Raw genomic sequence first — 21,267 nt, 5'->3', positions numbered from 1 at the left:
CAATTATACAAATTCAAAATTGATTAACGGAATTTTTTTACAAAACAACTATATTGATCACATTGATAAAGGTGCTTTTGCTGGATTAAATTTAGATTATCTGCATTTATCTAAAAATAAACTTCAAGTTATTACGAAAGAAATATTTCAAGGTTGCTCAGGTATAAAAAAGCTCGATCTTTCAGGAAACAATATTTCGAAAATTTCGAAAAACGCTTTCAAAGATTGCAATATCAGTAGAATTATAATATCCCGTAATGACTTGGAACGTCCAGACAACTTCCAAGTTTATTGGGGACTATCTTCATCGACTGAAATCGAATGGAAATGATATTTCAACTATCCATAATATTATTTTTCTTTTTTAATTGTAAAAAAATTTAAAAATAACACAACCTTGTGGACTTTTAATGTAAAAAAATTAAAAATAAATAAATAAATTGGCTCCTTAATTATATTTTTATCGGTTTACATTTTTTATCTCAGGGCTTATGCTTAGTTGGCATTTTTGTGATCGATTGTAAGCTTTCCAAGTTTTTTTTTCTATCACTTTTGTATAAACTTATGTTGATAAAAAGTTTCCATTGGTTATCTGAATGCTTTTTCTTGTATCTTTGTGCTAATATATTTTTTAAATTCTTTTTAAAATTCTTTAAATGTTATATAAAATTGAAAAAATATTTTTTGTTTGTTGTTTTATTTATTTTTAATAGTAAAATAGAGCTGATGAATTATTTTTATTTTGTTTGTGAAATTCATTAAATATAGAATGACATTTTGAAAATTGAAAAGTGGTAAAAAATTTATACCATTAAAGTTTTATTTTATTATGATTTTTTTTTTTAATTTTTCTTGAACGGATATTATCTACTTGAGAATTTAACGATGAATTCAATTCATCTGAGTAATGGAGTTATATATTTTTTTAATATAAAGTTTTCAGGGTCTTTAAATTCATTGAAAACATTTATTCTTTATTTATTTATTCAATGAGATAAATATAAAATGTAAAAGAAATAGAAAAACAATTGAAATGATAAATAAAAAAAAAATTAAATGAATAATTTATTAATAAACAATAAATAAATAAATAAATAAATGAAAAAAATAAATGACCAAATGAACATTCAAAATTTTCAACAAAATAAAAAAGTAAAAACAAATAAAAATTAATATTATTATTGTGTTATACAATAAAATATAATTTTCATATGATTTTGTATTGTTTTGATTATATCTCGTTTATAATTACTCGGTGTTTTATAATTTACATAATTATAAAATTTATCAAATTAAATTTATATAGTTAATTGAAAAATTTTATACTAATAATAATAGTAAAAGAATTTTTTTTAATAAAAAAAAAGCTAAAAATATTATTTACAAAATATTTTTGTGGTGAATTGATAATTTTAGTTTGGATTTCAAAGGCCATTTTGGTGTCTTTATTTTCAAATAAAAATTTATAAAAATAAAAATAATAAACACATCCGCTAAGTATTAATATATTATATAAAGAAATCGTTTTTGTTAAATATTCAGCTATGAAAAAAATATATATTCTTTTGGCTATATAAATTTATATGAATGTTTATGTATTTATTTTATTATTTTCCGGATTCCAACACGTGTAAAATAAAAAAAATTAAAAAATAAACAAAATATTGAATATGAAAATAATTAAATAGCCAAGGCAGAAATAATTTCTCGTTTTTTTTATTTATTTATTTAAAATTTATCATCTCAAGGTTTAAATTTATCCTTTCGTTAAAACTCATAAATATTATATCGTCTGTAAAGCAACATTCTTGCATATATGTGTTATCAATTGTTTTATGATATTTTTATTGTCCAGTTTTTTCAGTATATAAGTAGTTGAAAAAATAAAAAATGATTAGTGTAAAAAAAAATTCCAGAACTGATAATTGAATATTGAATTTTAAAAAAATGAAAAAAAATTTATTGTTTTTACTTAATGTAATAATATTTTGTTTGAAAGTTTTTGTGGAATCTGAAGATTATAGTTGTAAGGAACAAGAAAATGTCAAAATTTGTAAATTTCAATATATCCTGATATCAATTAAATTAGACGAATACGATACCACAATATCAGACGAAAGTATTTCATGGATTATGCCATGGGCTTTTAACGAAACAAAAACAACATACCTAACATTGAAGTTTGCGAAGGGTCCATTAAAAATTGTACCAAAATCTTTTAAAGGCTTGGAGAATATAAAATATCTAGATCTTTCATCCGGCAGAAGTACGATTACTTTGAATGATGATACTTTTTTAGACACGCCAAACCTTATAATTTTAAAGATGACTCTCAACGAAGCTACAAAAACACTGTCGAATAAATTTCGAACACTTACAGAATTGAGAAGACTAATAATTCTTGGAGGCCACTTGGAGATCATTAAAAATGACACATTTACCATTGCCAATGATCAACTAGAAGTCGTTAAAATATCATCTTGTTCTATTTTTTTGATTGAACCAAAAACTTTTGAAAATTTGATAAATCTTCGGTCTTTAGATTTGTCAAATAATACATTAATGAGAATAGCACCTGGTACATTTGATGGTCTTTTTAACCTTCAAGAATTAAAATTAGAAAAAAATAATATTTACAAAATTAAAGAAGCAACACTAAATGAATTGGTTAGTCTCGTTCTCTTTAATATAAATGACAATGATCTTACAGAAATATCCAAGGAAACATTTTATAATACAAAAATTAAATATCTATATTTCTACAATAATAGATTAAAAATTATTCGAAAAGAATTATTCAATTATACAAATTCAAAATTGATTAAAATAATCGATTTAGAAAACAATTTAATTAATCGCATTGAGAAGGGTGCTTTCGCTGGATTAAACTTAAATTTTCTTGGTTTATCTAATAATAAACTTGAATTTATTCCGAAAGGACCGTTTCAAGGTAGCTTAAGAATAAACTTGCTCTATATTTCAGGAAACAATATTTCGGATATTTATCGAAATGCTTTCAACGATTGCAAAATCGTTCAAATGATTATATCCCGTAAACAGTTGAAACTTCCAGACAACTATAAAGTTCATTGGGGACTGTCTTCATCGACTGACATCGTCTGGAAATGACATTTTAACTATTCATAATATAATTTTTCTTTTTTAATTGTAAAAAAATTTAAAAATAACACAACCTTGGACTTTGAATGTAAAAAAATATAAATAAAGTGGCTATTTAATAATATTTTTGTTCGTGTACATGTTTAATTTTTATCATTATAAATAAATTTTTAGAAATGTCATGATAAAATTTATGATTTAAAACATTTTATTTTGTCAACTTTTATTTTGAATATAAAAAATAATTACGTGGAAAATCAACTGAAATAAAAATCATAAACACATCAACTCAGTATTAATATTAGTGCGTAAAACGAAAATTACACAAAATTAGCAATAAAAAAATATATATAAACTTTTGGCTATATACATTTTTAAACTTTATATATTTATTTTATCATTTTCCGGATTCCTACACGTGTATAAAAAATTACACGTATATCTTTTTATATAAATTATTATGAAAATTCAAAGTTGTAATTGAAATTAATCACGTTAAATAATTCAATTAATTGTTCAATAGTAACAGTAAAATTTATATTAATTATAACAGTTGAATAATTTTTTTTTAATAAAAAAAAACTAAAAATATTATTTACAAAAAATTTTGTGGTAAAATGATAATAATAAAAAAATATTTTTTAAAATAATATTTAGCAATGAAAAAATATATATACCTATATATTATTTTAGCTATATAAATTTATATAAATGTTTATGTATTTATTTTATTATTTTCCGAATTCCTACACGTGTAAAAAAAAAAAAAATAAATAAATTAAAAAATAAACAAAACCTTGAATAGAAAATATTTTTAAAAAACATATCCTTAGATGAAAAAATGAAATTTTTTTTGCAATCAAATAGCCAAAACAAATTGGCTTTGATTTCATCTGATAATTTATATTATCGATATGAAATATATGTACTTATATAATACAATAATTTATATTTATTTGAATTAAAAAAAAAAATCTCAAGGTTCATATTTTGCCTTTTGTTAAAATTCATAAAAATTATATCGACTGCAAAACAACATTCTTGCACATATGTTATCATTGTTTTATGATATTTTTATTGTCTAGATTTCAGTATATAAGTAGCGGAACGAAACAATAAAAGATTAGTATAAAATAAAATTTCATAACTGAATTGAATTGAATATTGAATTTTAAAAAATGAAAAATAGTTTATCATTATTATTTATTGTAATAATAATTTGTTTGAAAGTTTTTGTGGAATCTAATGATGATTGTGAGGAACAAGAAAATGTCAAAATTAGTAAATGTGAACATATTCTGACATCAGTTGAAACAAATGACACAAATCTCACAATATCAGACGAGAGTATTTCATTAATTATACCATACACCTTTAACGGAACAAGAACAACGTTCTTAACATTAAACTTTGCGGAAGGACCATTAACAATTGCACCAGAATCTTTCAAAGGCTTGGAGACAATAACATCACTAGATCTTTCCTCCAAAAAAAGTAAAATAATTTTGAATAATGACACTTTTTTATACACGCCAGAACTTGAAACATTAACGATAAATCTCAATGAGACTACAACGACTCTGTCGAATAAATTTGAAACACTTAAAAAACTAAGACAACTAACGATTCTTGGAGGCCATTTGGAGATTATCAAAAATGACACTTTTACTTTATTTAGTGCCAATGATAAACTAGAATACCTTCAAATATCATCTTGTTCAATTTTTCTTATTGAAACGAAGACTTTTGCAAATTTGATAAATCTTGGAACGTTAGATTTGTCAAATAATTCATTGATGAAATTAGCACCTGGTACATTTGATGGTCTATCTAAACTTGGAGTATTAAACTTACAAAAAAATAATATTTACAAAATTCAAGAAGCAACACTAAATGAATTGGTTAATCTGAATTACTTTGATATATCTGAAAATGATCTTACAGAAATATCCAATGAAACATTCTATGATACAAAAATTGAACGTTTATTTTTACAAAATAATAGATTAAAAATTATTCAAAAAGAATTATTTAATTATACAAATTCAGCATTGATTAGAGAAATTGATTTAGATAACAACTATATTGGTCACATTGATAACGATGCTTTTGCAGGATTAAATTTAGATGCTCTTTATTTATCAGATAATAAACTTAGAGTTATTACGAAAGGAATATTTCGAGGCTGTTCAAGAATAGATGAGCTTGATTTTTCAGGAAACAGTATTTCACAAATTTATAAAAATGCTTTCAAGGGTTGCAACATCTCGAAAATTATGTTTTCCGGTGAAGAGCTGGAATTTTTAGGCAACGATCAAGTTTATTGGGGACTGTCTTCATCGACTAACATCGTATTGCAATGATATTTTGAAATTTAAAAATAACACAACCTCGTGGATTTTTAATCTTATTTATTTTTTTTTTTTTCCAATCAAAAAAGCTAGAAATATTATTGTGGTAAATTGATTGATAATATACAAAAGAAAATTTTTTTTTTTTTTTCTGTAACATTTATCAATAAAAAATGTATATTCTTTTGGCTATACAAATAATTTATATAAATGTTTATGTATTTATTTTATTATTTTCCAAATTCCTACACGTGTAAAAAAAAAAAAATAAATAAATTAAAAAATAAACAAAACCTTGAATTGAAAATTTATTTAAAAAACATATCCTTAGATGAAAAGATAAAATTTTTTTTGCAATTAAATAGCAAAAACAAATTGGCTTAGTTTCCATTTGATAATTTATATTATTGATATGAAATATATATATAATAATTTTTCTGTTTTTTTATTTATTAATGTTTGTATAATTTTTCGAAAAAAATTCAATTTTTTATGTTTTATTATCTCAAGGTTTAAACATTGCCTTTCGTTAAATTTTATAAAAATTATATGGACTGCAGCAAAACAACATTCTTGCATATGTGTTATCAATGCATTATTATATTTTTATTAGTGTACATTTTTTATCTTTATCTTTATAAATAAATTTTTAAAAAGGTCGTGATAAAATTTGCAATTTAAAATACCTATGTGAAAAATCAACTGGAATAAAAAAAGAAATATTTCCTTTGGTTAATATTTAGCAATGAAATGGCTATTTGAATTTTAAACTTTATATATTCATTTTATATTATTTTTCGGATTCCTACAAGTGTAAAAAATTACACGTATAATTTTTAATAAATTATTATGAAAATTTAAAGTTGTAATTGAAATTAAACACGTTAAATAATTCAATCAATTGTTTAATAGTAACAGTAAAATTTATATTAAATATAATATACAGTTCGATAAAAATAAATAAAAATTATTCAGCAATTAAATAACCAAAAAAAATTGTGATTTGAAATCGTTTATTGTTTTAACTTTTATTTTGAATATGATAATTTTTTAAATGAAATAAATGAAAAAAATTATGACTTTTTGTATATTTTATTACTTTATACTGTTTTATGATTTATATCAACATCTGGGTTATCAAATTAATGCTGTAATTTTATTAATTTCATAAATTTTCATATGATTTTGTATTGTTTTAATTATACCCCGTTCATAATTAACTCAGTGTTTAATTGCAAACTTTGTTTTTCACTTGATTTTGTTTTCCTTGATTGCCTTGTGAAAATAAAAAAATTAAAAAAATACATTTCAATGCTAAAAGGACAATACGAATATAATTTTTTTATTTTTAATAATAAAATTATAAATAATAGGTATAATAATATTTATTAATATCTATTCATAAAAATAATTATAATGGTAAACAAAAAATAGAAAGAAAAAAAAAGTTCGACACTTTTTATTTTTTTTTGTTATCAAAGGAAGGATTTTAATATTTCGAATTTTTATTGCTTTTAAAACGGGCAATATAAAGCTCTTCAAGCTTTTCGTGGGTGAATAAAGTTACTTCAATTTTACCTTGAAGAAGATAGACCTCTTGAGCAAACTTTGAAGATTCAAAATTTCTAGTTTATGATAACAAAACCATATATATTACTGTTGATTTTCTTTATTATTTAAAACTTTAAATCGTTTTGTATTTCAACTTTATGTATCTATTTATTTATATAGGTATATAAATATAAAATATATTGTTTTTGTCATCATATGAATTTAAAAAAAATGTTATTATTTAAATTTTTTCGAATAGTCACGTTTTAAAAATCGATTCACCGTGACAAGACTATCTTCAATAGACACATTATTAGGAACGAGGTTAATCGATCAATAGAAAATGAAAAAAAAATATAAAAAAATTATTTATGTACAGAATATTATTTTCAAAATAAATCAATTATTATTTGTCAATTATTTAATAAACATTTACAATATTTTATTTAAAACAAAACAGAGAAAAAATATAATAAAAATATATATGTTTTTTCATGAGCAAAGTAATTTATTTTTATTATTTAAATATGTGTTTCACCAGGAAGTTTTGCTGTCTCATTTTTTCGACTGTTTGAACGATTGTTTGAACGAATAATCATTGATAATTTTCTTGATTCATTTGTGTTTTGATTATGATTACTTGTAGATTCAAAATTTGAACAACGTCTTTCACATTGAAAATTGTAACTTTCATCATCTGGATATTTGATTGTTATTTCTTTTGAATTTTCCAAGTGATACCTGTGTTTATTAAAATGACATTATTTATTTATTTATTTCAAGTTGAAAAATATTTGTCTATAGACTCTAGAGAAGAAAAATATTTTACTAAAATAATAAAATAATCTTTTTCAATGGAAAAATTATTTTAGAAAAATATTTTTATACGCCAAAAATTGTTATTTCTCAGATAAATATTTTTTCAGCTAAAAAAAACTACTATTTTTTTCTATGTAAATTTTATTACATTTATTTTTTTTATAAAATTTTTATTTTTAAATATATATTTTTTATTAACTATTTAAAAAAATTAAATATAATAATTTTTTTTTGTCATCAATTCAAATTCAGCTACATCCTAAAAATTACTAGTGAAAATTTTATTTAAATTTTTTATAATTCAAACACGGAGGGTTTATTCAATTGCCTATCAAATCAAATTGGGTAATTTTTTTTTTTTTATACAATAAACTGCTTAGCAATGATGACAAAATTTTTATTATTTTTTTTTTTTAAATAATCAAAGTTAGCACTAAATAAAAAGCCACGAAATTGGCTGTATTGATTTTTAATTCAATATTATATATAAAAATAAAAAAAGGTGTGTGTTGAAATATTTACCTTACACTTTTACTCCGTCCACGTGCAATTTGTGAACTTTTACAAGAACCACAACGATAAAGTGTTGTTTCTTTCATACTACTTTGTTCATCTCTATTGAAGTGATTGATTGTTGGTTTGCAGCAAAGTGTTTGTACAAAAGCACTTCTGTATTTAGCACTCATGACATTATACAAAATTGGATTGATTGCTGTACTAATGTAATATAAAAAACCACTAAAAACATAGAGCCATTCATTGACATCAGCAAGTGAACTTGAGCGGTCATAAACATAGAGTAAACGTTGAGCGTGAAATGGAAACCACGACAAGAAAAAAGTAAATACAACAGCACCTGAAATTTTAAAAAATTTAAAAATCATCAAGGTATACTATAAATATATTTAAAAAATTTTATAATCAAGCTTTTATTTTTTTTTTTCATATTTTTTTTCATATAAAAAAAAACAAAGATTAAACCCTGCTTGTTTTAGTTTTTTTTTTTTTTCGATTTTATCAATTTTAAACTCATCAAATTTACCCTCACTATATTGAAATTTTAATATTTTTTGATTGATTTTAAAACTGATTTTTAATAACCAAATTAAAAAGCTATTTCAATTAAAAAAATTTTAATAGTTTTCTTAATTAATATTGAAAACTTTAAAGTAGACAAGTTGCTTATAAGTAACTACCTTGAATGACGTAAACATGTTTATATAATTTTGCATGAAATAGGTAATTTAAATTGTGTAAATTTTGATAAGTGATTGCCAAATCAAGTCAAGTAAATATACACCTGTTTGTTTATCAGTCAACGAAAATGGTCTAGTTGGTTTGTGGCAAGTGTATACAGTCAAAGTTCAACAAACAAAACAGTTACTTATTTCTTCATTGTGAATAAATCAATAAACCACTCTCATCATGTGAATTTTATTCTAGAAAATCAACCAATCTATTCTAAAAAACCTAAGAAATTTCATGTAAAAAAAAAAAACAATACAAATATAAAATTGAAATTAAATGTAAATTGAATTGAAAATAAATTAAGAATGTATTTTATATATTTTTATAAAATATATTTTACTTCAATTAAAATTAATTAAACTACAAGTTTTTCAAAGTATAAATTTATAGTTTTGTTATCTAACACAAACTTTGACTAAATTTAATTTTTTTTCTAATTTAAATAGCCAATTAGTAATTAAACAATACAATTAAGTTTTTAAACAAATTTATATCAGTGCACTGAATATAAACTTCGGGCACATGACAATCAAACTGGATCAAACAAAGTAAATGCAAAATCGCGTGACTGTTTGATGCAAAATTATATCTGATGGGTATTATCGGTTACCATTATTACTGACAGCTTTTGTATACGAGCTTTTGAACTTTAGACAAGTATTATTTTGATAATTTATGAAAGCTTTTATACTCTAATACAAATTTAAAATAAAGTAAAATGTTTAATGCAAAAGCTGCAATAAGTTAACTCATCTTGGTGTTTTTTATTTGTTTTTTTTATAAGATAAGTTGTTTTTGTTGTTGAAAAATATTTTATGTACTTACTCAGCATTCTTATGACAATTTTACGTGATTGTGTTTGTCTCGTTTCACCATGAACTGTTCCTTCAATACTTCGTCCAAGTGTTGTGCTTTTTATAACAATTGTCATGCGTAAATATAGAATTATCAATAGCACAAGTGGTATCAAAAAAAATATTACACAGCTTAATTCGTATAGTGGAAAATCTGGCATATTTGGAAGTAACATTGCACAAAAAGCAGACTCTTCAGAATAATAACCACTACCTGTAAAAATAATTAATAAAAATTACAAAATAAATTTTTATTTTTTAGCTAAAAAAAATCAATAAAACATTGAAGAAAAAAAAAATTTTATTTTAACATTTGTAACATTTTTATTTTTGTTATGTAATTTTAAATTTGTTGTTTAATATTTTATAAATTTATTTATGTAATCATATTCAAGTGAAAAAAAAGCTTCATTTGATACTGCAAATGTAATATTTTTTTTCTCAATTAAAACTTTATCTATTTTTTATTCCAACACTCTATTCAAGCGATTTGATATTTTATACGAAATTTGCATTGATAATATTGTATAAATAGATTTTTATTTATGTATTCAATTCTTTTGAAAGTTGGATTTTGTATGTGAAACTAGGAAAATTCAATGGAAAATGTGTGTAGACTTACCAGGTGGATATTCGACATAATTTATTTTCGTATAAACAGCAAAAGGCAATGCAGCTAGCAAAGCCACAAGCCATGCAACTATTATAAAACGTAGTGGTCGTTTGAGACCACTCATGGCATACAGGTGCAGAGGATGGCATATTGCTAAGTATCTTTCCATTGAAAAGGCAACTATTGTCAATACTGATACGTAAGAAGATCTGTAAAAAGATAAAAAAAAAAAAAAAATTTTAAAACCAGTATAAATGTGTAGAGATTATTTTTAATATTAAAAAATAAAAATAAATATTTTTCTCGTTGCAATATCACAAAGCTTTGATGTAAAAAATATTATCGAGTTAAAATTATCTACTTGCTAGGGAAAATATAAATTAAGTTACAAATTTTTCAAAGAAATGTAATAATTATTTTATTCATAAAATACATCATATTTTTCGGTCTAATTATTCTAAATATTATGAAAAATAAAAATAAAATTTAATTGAAAAATTATCAAAGCCACATGGCAATAAACAAAAATAGTAATAAAATATTTAAAATGTAAATTTAAAAATAAATTGAATTAGAAAAAAATAACAATATTGAGTCATTAGATTTAAATTTATTTGGGTTTCGTTGTTTATTCATTTATGATAATTTTAGGGGATGTTTAAAATAGTCATCAAATTTTAGTGTACTCGTATTTAGAGAAATACCTCGGTATTTTAAACAAATACACGCAACAGGATGTTGTTTATTTTATTTACTATTTTTTTATTTTTTATTTTTTTTTAGGAAATTATTTACTAGGATATTTCTTTTTTTATATCTGTTCAATATGATTGAGAAATTTCTTTTGAAGATTTTTTCAATCATAATATTCAGTCGTGATAAAAAATAAAAGTTCGTAATTAAATTTACAAGTTGCATATAATTTGAAATTAAATTATCAAGTGAAACATGGGAATAATAATTTTCAAATATTTTTTTTTACTTTAGCAACTCACGTTTCAGATACGTAGGATCGTAATTTGCATAATCCCAAGCCAAGTTCCCATGGATACTGTTGCCAAAAGCCTCTCAGTTCAAATGGTAGTCCTAAAAGATCAAAAATAAAAAAAAAATTACGAGATTATTATCAGATTTAATATAAAAAAAAAAACCATGTTATCATGTAATTTCAAATGTTAAAAGATCAAAAGTTTTTCGATTATTCATGTCATATAAATTGTCATATAAATTACAAATCTTTACAAATATATCAGCAGACTTATTTATCTTGTAAATTTTTTCATCATAAAATCACGTAATGTCATCAAATGATAGAAAAAAAATTTACCAAATAGAAATTAGTATAAAAAGCAAGGGTTGTTTTTTTGTTTTATTTAAAATATGAATTGAATAATTTTATTTTTCAAGGACCAGAAAAATCTCTTGAACATTTTTTTTTCACTTGGACATCACGTGTTGCCAAAATTTTCTTTTTCATCTGGACTTTATGCTGCAGCACATATGCCAAACGTGTTTTGGAAATTTTTACCTGCCGTTCGCAACCTGTGACTTATCTGCAGAGGGCGCAGGAAAGCAAATAGAGAATAGAAATATCCGGTCTTCGTTTGTGGTATATAAAGGGCTGTCCTGGACGATTTCTAGTCAGTTTTTTTTCGGTCCGTGTCGCGTGAACATCTTTTAAAACGTTTAGGTTCGTCGAGTTTGGTTAGAAATTTTTGAAACTATCTCGTGGTTGCTCGGGAAAAAAAAGTATAAGTATTTAATTAATAGAATAAATTCTTTGATTTTTTGTTGGTTTGGCTTAGTCTTTGCAATCGTTTTAAATTATTCTGTCGGTATCTAAAACTACCTCGTGTTTTTTCAATATAAAAAAAAGAGTGAAATCGTTTTAAATTCAGTTCCATTCGTTCAGTAGGTATGGTTAGAAATTATTTGAAACTGCCACGTGCCGGCAGCCTCGTGGTTTTTTTTTATATAAAAAAAAAAAAGTGTTTAAATAATTGAATAGTGAAAGTGTTGGTTAAAAAAAAATTATAAAAAATGAAATAAAATTGCAAGTGTGGAGTAATCATAGTGCGCGATAGTGATTGATTACTTCAAAAAAGTGTATGAGTGTAAAAAGTGCCTTTTTTGGATTAGAACGAGTCATTCATTGGAAATTATCTTCATGGATTATTGCTGAGAAATTTACCTAGACATGTTAGATTACCTGGATATTTTAATTGGATTATTGGAGGTTACCTGGACGTGTTTGCTGTTTGCTGTAATAAGCTAAGTCCCTCTAGCCAGGATCCACAAAGTGTGAATAAAAGCCAGGATCACGACTGACTAGTTGTAATTTTTAACCCATCCCGGAAAAGTGCTCTAATGTCCTTGAAGTTTCAAAAAATTGTTTCTATATTTTTTGAAACTTCTCGTCGTTCCCAAATTATTTTTTTTAGATTCATTTTGACGATTTTTGTAAATAATCATATTTAATTTTGATGCCAGATCAAATGGCGGTAGTGTGAAAGTCAAAATGTATCGACCTTGTCTATCTCAAACAGAGTAGACGAGGGTGATTAGGATGTATTATAATCTATCGTGATAATTTATAATAGATAAATTATTACCCTTTTCCAATCGCGATGTATGTTAGTATGTAAGATTTTTTTATTTGATATTTTATGCACTTTTCCAAAAAAAAAAATTTATTTCGTTTGGATTTTAAATTCTGCTTGATAAACTGATTCCAGCGATTGCTGAAATAAGTGGTTAACGGAGGAGATGCTGGAGGGAGGACATTGGACAATTCCTAGATGATTGCTGAAGCAGATGGTCAACGAAGGAAGAGCGGGAAGGACATTGAGATGCAGAGGAACTAGGTGGTACATTCAACGATTGGTAATATATGGTAATGGAAATATTGATGATTATGGCTGTGTATTTTTTTGTATTTTTTTTTTTTTTTTGTTAATTTTTTGTTAAATTTTATTATTTTTTTATTTTTATAAACCCTTAGTACTTGCAGCTATAAGCGCAGTACAAATAATTCCGGTGATAAGCGCAGTACGTATACTTGCAGCTACGTGCGAAATTAGCGTGAAGTAATCATAGTGATCGATAGTGACATAGTGAATAAAGTGAATGAAGTGAATAAAGTGAAAGAAATGTCCTATCAAATAATAAATGATTACTTCTAAAAAAAATTCCGTATATTATTTTCCGGGCATTTTTTTATGCGTGTACTTGCAGCTAAAAGCGCAGTACGAACACTTGCAGCTAAAAGCGCAGTACGAACACTTGCAGCTGAGAGCGCAGTGCGAGGATTTGCTGCTATGAGCGCAATCTAGAAATTTATCGAACCGAAATAGTTATAGCTGCAGCTATGACTTGCGAAAAGCGTAATTTTATAGTGGAATAGGTCTACTGGAGAAACCACTTTAAAAAAAACGAATCAAACGTCTTACCTCCAGGGTGATTTGGAAAAGACGTACGTAGAATTAAGAAAATAATTATTTATTTATGATTTTTCAACACATGTAATAAAATATAATAAAGCACTAATTTAATACAATAATTTATGTAAAAAAAAAAAAAACCTTCACCCAAATTTTAACCACAAGTTGTCCCACAAGTTATCCCACATTCCCACCTCCGTAAAATATCACAATTACATTTTTATTTAAACTAATCTTCTTTGTTTCTTATAAAAAAAAAAAAAAAATTTATTATCTATAAAAAATATATTTAAAATTATTCCAAATAATCTAAACGCAATTTAAATTAATTTTATACATAAATTTGATATTTAATAAAATTTATATTCACTTTTGCTATAAATTTCAAATATATTTTTTCATTTAGGGGATGATTGATATTTAGGCACACTATTAAGACTGACAATGCATCAGAGAAACAGGTGTGCAAAATATCAAATATAAAGCCAAGTTTTAAAACTGCATATTATTTATTAGTTTCACTCATGCCATACATGTATAATATTTTTTTATTCATAAATAATACCTGAAAAACAAAGTGTAAGGATAAATCATGCATGTTAAATATTTTTAAAATTTATATCTTGTAGTAAATTGAAATGAAATTCTTTAAAAATTCAAACAAAATACATGGTTATATTTAAAAAATAAACATGGTTAAATTGAGCTAAATAAGATTTTCATGTCAATAGAGATTTAATTTATGTTGCTTAAGCTCCGCAAAGTCACAAAGTCTTTTTTTATTTTTTTCCAAACTCTATAAAAAATTTATACAAATACGCGCAAACTCGTGTAACAAAGTTTGTGATAAAATTTATTTATATTTTTTTTTATTCTCGCAGGAAATTGCTTTGAGCTGTCGCTGTCAAACAGAACAAAGTTCGAAAAGAAAAAAAAAATTAAATTATAAAGGTCAATCAAAGAGTATTTAAAAAAAAAGAAAAACATTTTTGATCGATAAGATTTTTATGTGAGAAATTTTCTATATACTTGGATATGTTACGAGCATTGATAAATGATTCAAAAAAAAAAATAAAAAAATAAAGACATAAAAAAGAGCAAGGGAAACTTATCCACTTGATCATTGATGGGGAAGTTGAAAATGAATGGAAAAAAATAAAACTAGCCGGAAAATAAAGAGACATTTAAGCTGGCTTATTATATATAAATTGTGGAAATTTATTGGATTTTCTTGTTAAAATTATTGTTGGAGCTAAGAAAAAAATAAAATTACATGAAAAATGTTAGGCTCTGGTAACTTTTTTGCAACAAACTCATTATCGATATTGCTTTTTAATAAAATATAATTTTCTGAATTTTATTTCACGTCTTGATAATAATTCAAGTTTTAAATAAAATATATTTTCATTTATCTAAGAAAATTGATAAACTTTGTTTGAATTTTTATAATTTAAAGCCGACTTTTTTGAAAATGAGCTTTTTTAAATTTCATGTATTTCATTATTTATTTGTTGATAATTAAATTATATATTTATATAAAAATAAATAAATGAAATGAACTAAAATGATGACATTAATTTAACTTTTCAACGTGAAATTTTTCCTGTTTAATTATTAAAATGGCTTCATCAGAAATCTTCTTTTCTTTTTAACACATTTTTTTTTATGGGATTACCTAAATAATTAAGAATTAATACCTTGATATACTTTTAGAATTTTAGGATTAATATTTAACTTGAAAGCTATATACTAATTTAAAATGATTCTATTATTTCAACAAAAAAAAAAAAAAATGGAACGAAAATTTATATATTTTTCAGAAAGATTAATTATTTTAATTAAAAATGTATTTTACATAAATAAAAAAATGTTAACTATGTTAAACAATTTGCATCTAAAATTTGATTTATTTTTAAACACAATGAAAAACAATTAAGATATATTTATTATTTTTTTCTTTACAAATGTTCAAGTGATTCATTTGCTTTTATTTTTTTTCGTCGGAGTAGCCCACAAAAGTTTAAAATTAAATAAGCTCAAATTAACAAAAAAAAAAAAAAATAAAAAACAATAATAATATGTTTATATTTACAACACAAAACTTATTACTTGTTTGTGTTAAAAGTGTTTCTTGAGAGCTTACTCAACTTTGAGTTTTACTCTTTGTTTAAAATGCAAATCTTAATTCTTGCGCTGGATTTACAAGTAAAAATATATATTTATAATTTAAATATTTTTTAAAAATAATCATCTATATTGTTTTCTTTTCAATTTGGGTTTACAGAATTTAGTAGCAGGTCATTGTTTGTCGCAGAGCTTTAACCACAAGCATTTTTAAATATTCATGAAAATATTAAACAATAAAACTTTATTGAAATTTTAATAATAAAGTTCTAGATCTTTTTTTTATTTTTTATAAGCTGATTGTCAAAAAAATTCCTGTCCGATTTGTCCAACAAAAAAAGTACCTTTTCACATTTCTCAATAACCAATATATGTTTGAAAAAAAGCTCCATATTGAATTTCGATTTTTTTTTCTTTACTAAAATTTTTTATTCTTCCAATCAATATTCAAGATATTTACATTATTTAATATCCCGGCATATGTAGAAATTCTTTGCTGCATTTATAAGGTCTTTTTTTATTTTTTTCTACCTCTTGATTTATTATCTACAAAAAAAAAGCTCAGTATTTCCTGGTTTTATTTGTTGATGAAACAGGACTGCAATATCAATTTATCATAAACTCTGGTAGGTTTAATGGGGTTTTGATGAACAATTTGAAATCACTGCTTGCATTAAATTTACATAAATTAGCATTAATAAAATATGTTTTAATTTGTACACAAATTTATTTTCAACAAATGTATTTAGGAATTTAATTTGTAAAAAAAAATAATTTATTTAGAGAAGTCAAAGAAGAAAAAAAAATATTAATGCTCAAATAGACGACAACAATTAATTTTTTTTTCAAAATATAAAAATGAATTATTCAATTTAAAATTAAAAATAATTAAAAAAAAAAAAATTTAGAATTTTTTAAAATTATTTTTGTTATTAATAAATATAAATTAAAATTAAATAAATTAAATTTTGAAATTATTAATTAGTATTTATTAATATTCATGGTTTTTAATTATTAAAAAATTTACAAAATGAGTAGACAATTTTTCATATATAAAAAAAAAAAAGCTAATATTTTTAATTTAAAAAATTTATGTAAAAATATATAAATACAATGTGTTGATGATGAAAAGTGCTTTGATATAAATTACATAATTTTTTTTTTGGTGCAAATTGTGATCAAAACTTTGAGTGATTGAATTTTTTTACACCAGTTTTTTTTTGTATGGCTTCAATGTAAGCTGAGAAGTGAGAATATCAATAGATTATCCAAAGCACAAATTCAGTTCAAGTGTATCAATTTGATAGATAATATTTCGAGAATATATAACTTGATAAATTTATGTAAATCAGAGGTTCCAAAATTAACATAATAATTGTTAATCAGTGTTTGAATAGTAGTAAGCCAGACAGTACCACAAATTTATATAGAATATCTATTTCATCCTGATTAGTTACACAATAGACACATGCACAATTTCCCTTGTCATTAACGAACAAACCAATCGATCATTCAAATCAATTGATCAACCAAACATGCTACGCTCGAGTATCTATTTAAATATACATTTCAAGCTTGACTGCATCGATAAATTCTAATTTATTCATGTATCAATTCAATTTATATATAATTTAAATTTAACACAATAATTCAATTTGATATTTTTGGTAGTTTAAATTGACCAAGATGTCTCTAGTTTCATTGAAACAATAATAATCAAAAAATGTCAAATTGAAATCGTGATGGCACGTAACGACACAACAAACTTTTCAATAAACCTCTCGTATTACATTGTTGATATATTGTCTATTTTTATTTAATTATTTTGTTGTTATTGCAGTTGAAACAAATGTACAAACTTTCTGATTGCCCTTGAGATTTTGCAACTGTTTCAGGCTAAATTTGTTGCTCAATAAATTTAGAAAAATTATCGAAATAAATTAAAAATGAATATCAATTTCATTCAAATTTATTTATACAAATTGAAATATTGTTGGGGTGTTTATTTTAAATAATAATTTGATAATGAATAACCACAATTAGATGAATAAATTTGCTTGTTAATTTTTGAAATAAATTTAGTTGACTGAATTTGCCTTTATTGCAGGGCTAAAATGAATTCAAACAATAAAGTTTGTTTGTAATTTAACAAGTTGAAGATCCACCAGGTGAACTACTTCATCGAAATTTCGTAGAAATTATTATCATTCTTCAATTAAAAATTTTGTAGAAATATTCATTAAAATAACACCCGAGTGATTTTCATAATAATAATAATTTATAAACTTGAATATTTTAAGTATTTATACAAAACACAAGAATTTAAAAAATTTTCTATTCATTATAAGTCAATATTAATTAAAAATTAATTAACTTTAAATTAAATAATCGAAAACATCTTGTCAAAAACATTTCTCATAGTTTCAAACTCGTCGTATCTTCAATTTCAAAACTTTCGATCAATTTATTGAATTTTATTTTCAATTATTTTTTCATTTTAAATATTATTTGTTGAAAAACAAATACTTAACAATAATAATTTTTGTAAAAAAAAAAAAAAAAAATGTTTAACAATGATTTACAACTATTCACAACTTTAGATATGAAAAAATGAAAAATAAAAAAATATATGAAATTTCATTAGCACTAAATTTTAGCATGTATAAAATTTGTAGAAAAAAAAAAAAAAACAAAAAAAAAAGTATTCATGACTTTTGAAAGCTGTTTAATAGCTACGATATTGTATTCTTTATAAAAGCACAATAGGATTACTGTTTGAACAATTGTCTCGTAAAGATAAAAGTATATATATTTTTTTTCCAAGTAAAACTCTTGAAAAGTTAAAAAACAAAAAGTAGAGTAATAGTAATTTTAATATATAAAATAAAAGTTGAGTAGTGAATTTTTGTAAACATTATAATATATTGTGTATAAGTAATGATTGTAATGTTGAATTTCGAAGGGGAATGTTGAAATGTATATCGTGATGTTAACACATGCGTTATAAATATTTGTTAAAACGCCCAATTTTGTGGACTACTTGGAGACGTAATATTTCATGGTGGCATTTCAAGGCTATGAAAATGAAAAATTACAAAACACATCAAAAACAATTTTATTTATTTTTTTATTTTTCTTTTTGATATACGTCATTTATCTGTCAAATATTTGACAAATGGAATTGTTTTTATTCATATACATCACAAAGTCATTCAAATTGGACCCTTTTTTTTTTGTTTCTAAAATGAAATAAAAAAGGAAAATTCACTCACTCAAATTACATGGTCTGACAAAATTTGATTACTTTTTTTCTCAAAGATAAATTATTTAACAATTTATTGTTTTAAATGTACTACATAAAATAATCAAATGAGTATAATTATTTGTAAAATGAATTTATGAATATATTAGATAATTTTATTAAACAAAAAATTAATGTATTACTTGTTAACAACAATTTATAAAATTATTTTACATTTTTTAAAAATTTGCCATTGAATAATTTAAATAATTTATTTCCATAAATTTGATTTAAAATTGAAATAATAATTATAAATAAATAAATAATATAACAATTCATTAATTCATTGAACAGTTTTATAATTTAAAATATTAAATTACGTGACAATGCAACTAATTAAATTTTAATTATAATTATTATTTACCAAATAACAAATAAAAAATCAATATAAAAATTAAAAAACTTGAACATTTAAATATAAATAAAAATTTCAAATTTAAACATGTAAAAAATTGTCACTTGAATATAAATAAAACTTGAAAATTTAAACATTTAAAAATAAATAAAAACTTTAAAATTTAAAACATTTGAAATTAACTAAAAAACTTTGAAATTTACATTTATATTGTCAATTTAACATTGTTATAATTTGAATGTCAAATAGATATTATTCAATCTCAGCATAAAAAAGTTTCATGTTCAAGTCAAACACACTGTTCACCCGTATGTCATTAACAAGTAGTCATACACTACGTATGGTCAGCCACATGCAGCCTCCCTATCTCTCTCTTTTAACTGCATAAAATAACTATCTATATCTCTATTATAAAAGTTAAAAAATAATATATAAACTTACCAAGAACAAGAAGCATTAAATCAGATACAGCTAAACTAAATAAATAATAATTAGTTGCTGTTTGCATTATTGGATTACGAAATATAACCCAACAAGTAACAACATTTCCAAATATTCCCATAACAAATATTGTAACATAAACAATTGTTATTGGTATCACTAATTTTAATGACAAATATTTTGGACCAAATTGTCGTAGTAAATAATCTTCTTCACTTAAATTTGCATAATTTGTCATATTTTCATATAAAAAATTTAACATTTCTTCTATTGTCACATTTTTATCTGCACTAATCATTTCGTACATTTTTTTTTTTTTTACACTTTATTTTAAAACTAATAAATAACTATTATTTACAAAAAAAAAAAAAAAAAAGATATATTTATTTATTATAAATAAATAAATATTTAATAATTAATTTTTTTTTTTTTTTCATTACAAATAAATATATCTATTTGGTTTTTATTTATTTTTAAATTTTTAAATAATTTTGATTTTCGAAAATGTTCACGTTTCGCTAGACCACAAGCGAATGAGAATTTTTCTACGTCGATTTTATCCTTCGACCACGCACGTCGTTCTCCTCCTCCTTTTCCAATGCAGTCCACACAAAAATTTACCCTCAGAAATTCATCCCCCTTCTACCCTTACTCATCTAATGTATATATGTATATTTATCTATACTTTTAAATACAATATTTCTTTTTATATATACACAATGAGAAGATAAATTGTTTTTTTTATTTTCCTTAGCTACTTTTTTTTTCTTTTTTATTTATTTTTTTTTTGTTTTCTATCAATTGGAATTAATGATGATTTGTTCTATTATCAATACAACATGATAGTTACTTTATTTGCTGTATTACAATCAACAATAATTACCATTATTTATATTAACGATTTATCAAATAGAAAAAAATATTAGTTAATTTTTTTTATTTTAAAATATCTGCAAATTGATTTTTGTTTTTTAGTTTATCTGTTAATTTTTGTTGGTAACTTTAAATTACTCTCAATTAAACTTTGATTCTTTTAAATTATTGTTATTA

At 22.8% G+C, this 21,267-nt stretch overlaps 1 protein-coding gene across 1 annotated transcript; it reads right to left on the bottom strand.

Moving 5' to 3' along the window:
* Positions 1-6,927: 6,927 nt before the first annotated feature.
* LOC122858623 (neuropeptides capa receptor-like) lies at positions 6,928-20,593 on the bottom strand. The gene is made up of 6 exons (XM_044161607.1): positions 20,218-20,593; positions 11,552-11,642; positions 10,566-10,765; positions 9,915-10,157; positions 8,364-8,697; positions 6,928-7,763 (listed from the first exon to the last, which is right to left on the bottom strand). The coding sequence occupies exons 1-6, from the start codon at positions 20,522-20,524 to the stop codon at positions 7,544-7,546; spliced, it is 1,395 nt and encodes a 464-aa protein (XP_044017542.1). The 5' UTR covers positions 20,525-20,593; the 3' UTR covers positions 6,928-7,543.
* Positions 20,594-21,267: the final 674 nt, after the last annotated feature.

This window comes from Aphidius gifuensis, linkage group LG6, assembly GCF_014905175.1.
Source record: "Aphidius gifuensis isolate YNYX2018 linkage group LG6, ASM1490517v1, whole genome shotgun sequence".
Classification (NCBI taxonomy): Eukaryota; Metazoa; Arthropoda; class Insecta; order Hymenoptera; family Braconidae; genus Aphidius; species Aphidius gifuensis.
This window is presented reverse-complemented; position numbering and strand designations above follow the sequence as displayed.

Bases quoted from the DNA above. Each gene is read 5' to 3' on its own strand.
- LOC122858623 (XM_044161607.1), bottom strand. From the start codon at position 20,524: ATGTACGAAATGATTAGTGCAGATAAAAATGTGACAATAGAAGAAATG. The intron at 11,643-20,217 runs GTAAGTTTATAT...TTGATCTTTTAG, and splicing joins TTTAATGCTTCTTGTTCTTG to GACTACCATTTGAACTGAGA. The intron at 10,158-10,565 runs GTAAGTCTACAC...TTATTTTTACAG, and splicing joins TTATGTCGAATATCCACCTG to GTAGTGGTTATTATTCTGAA.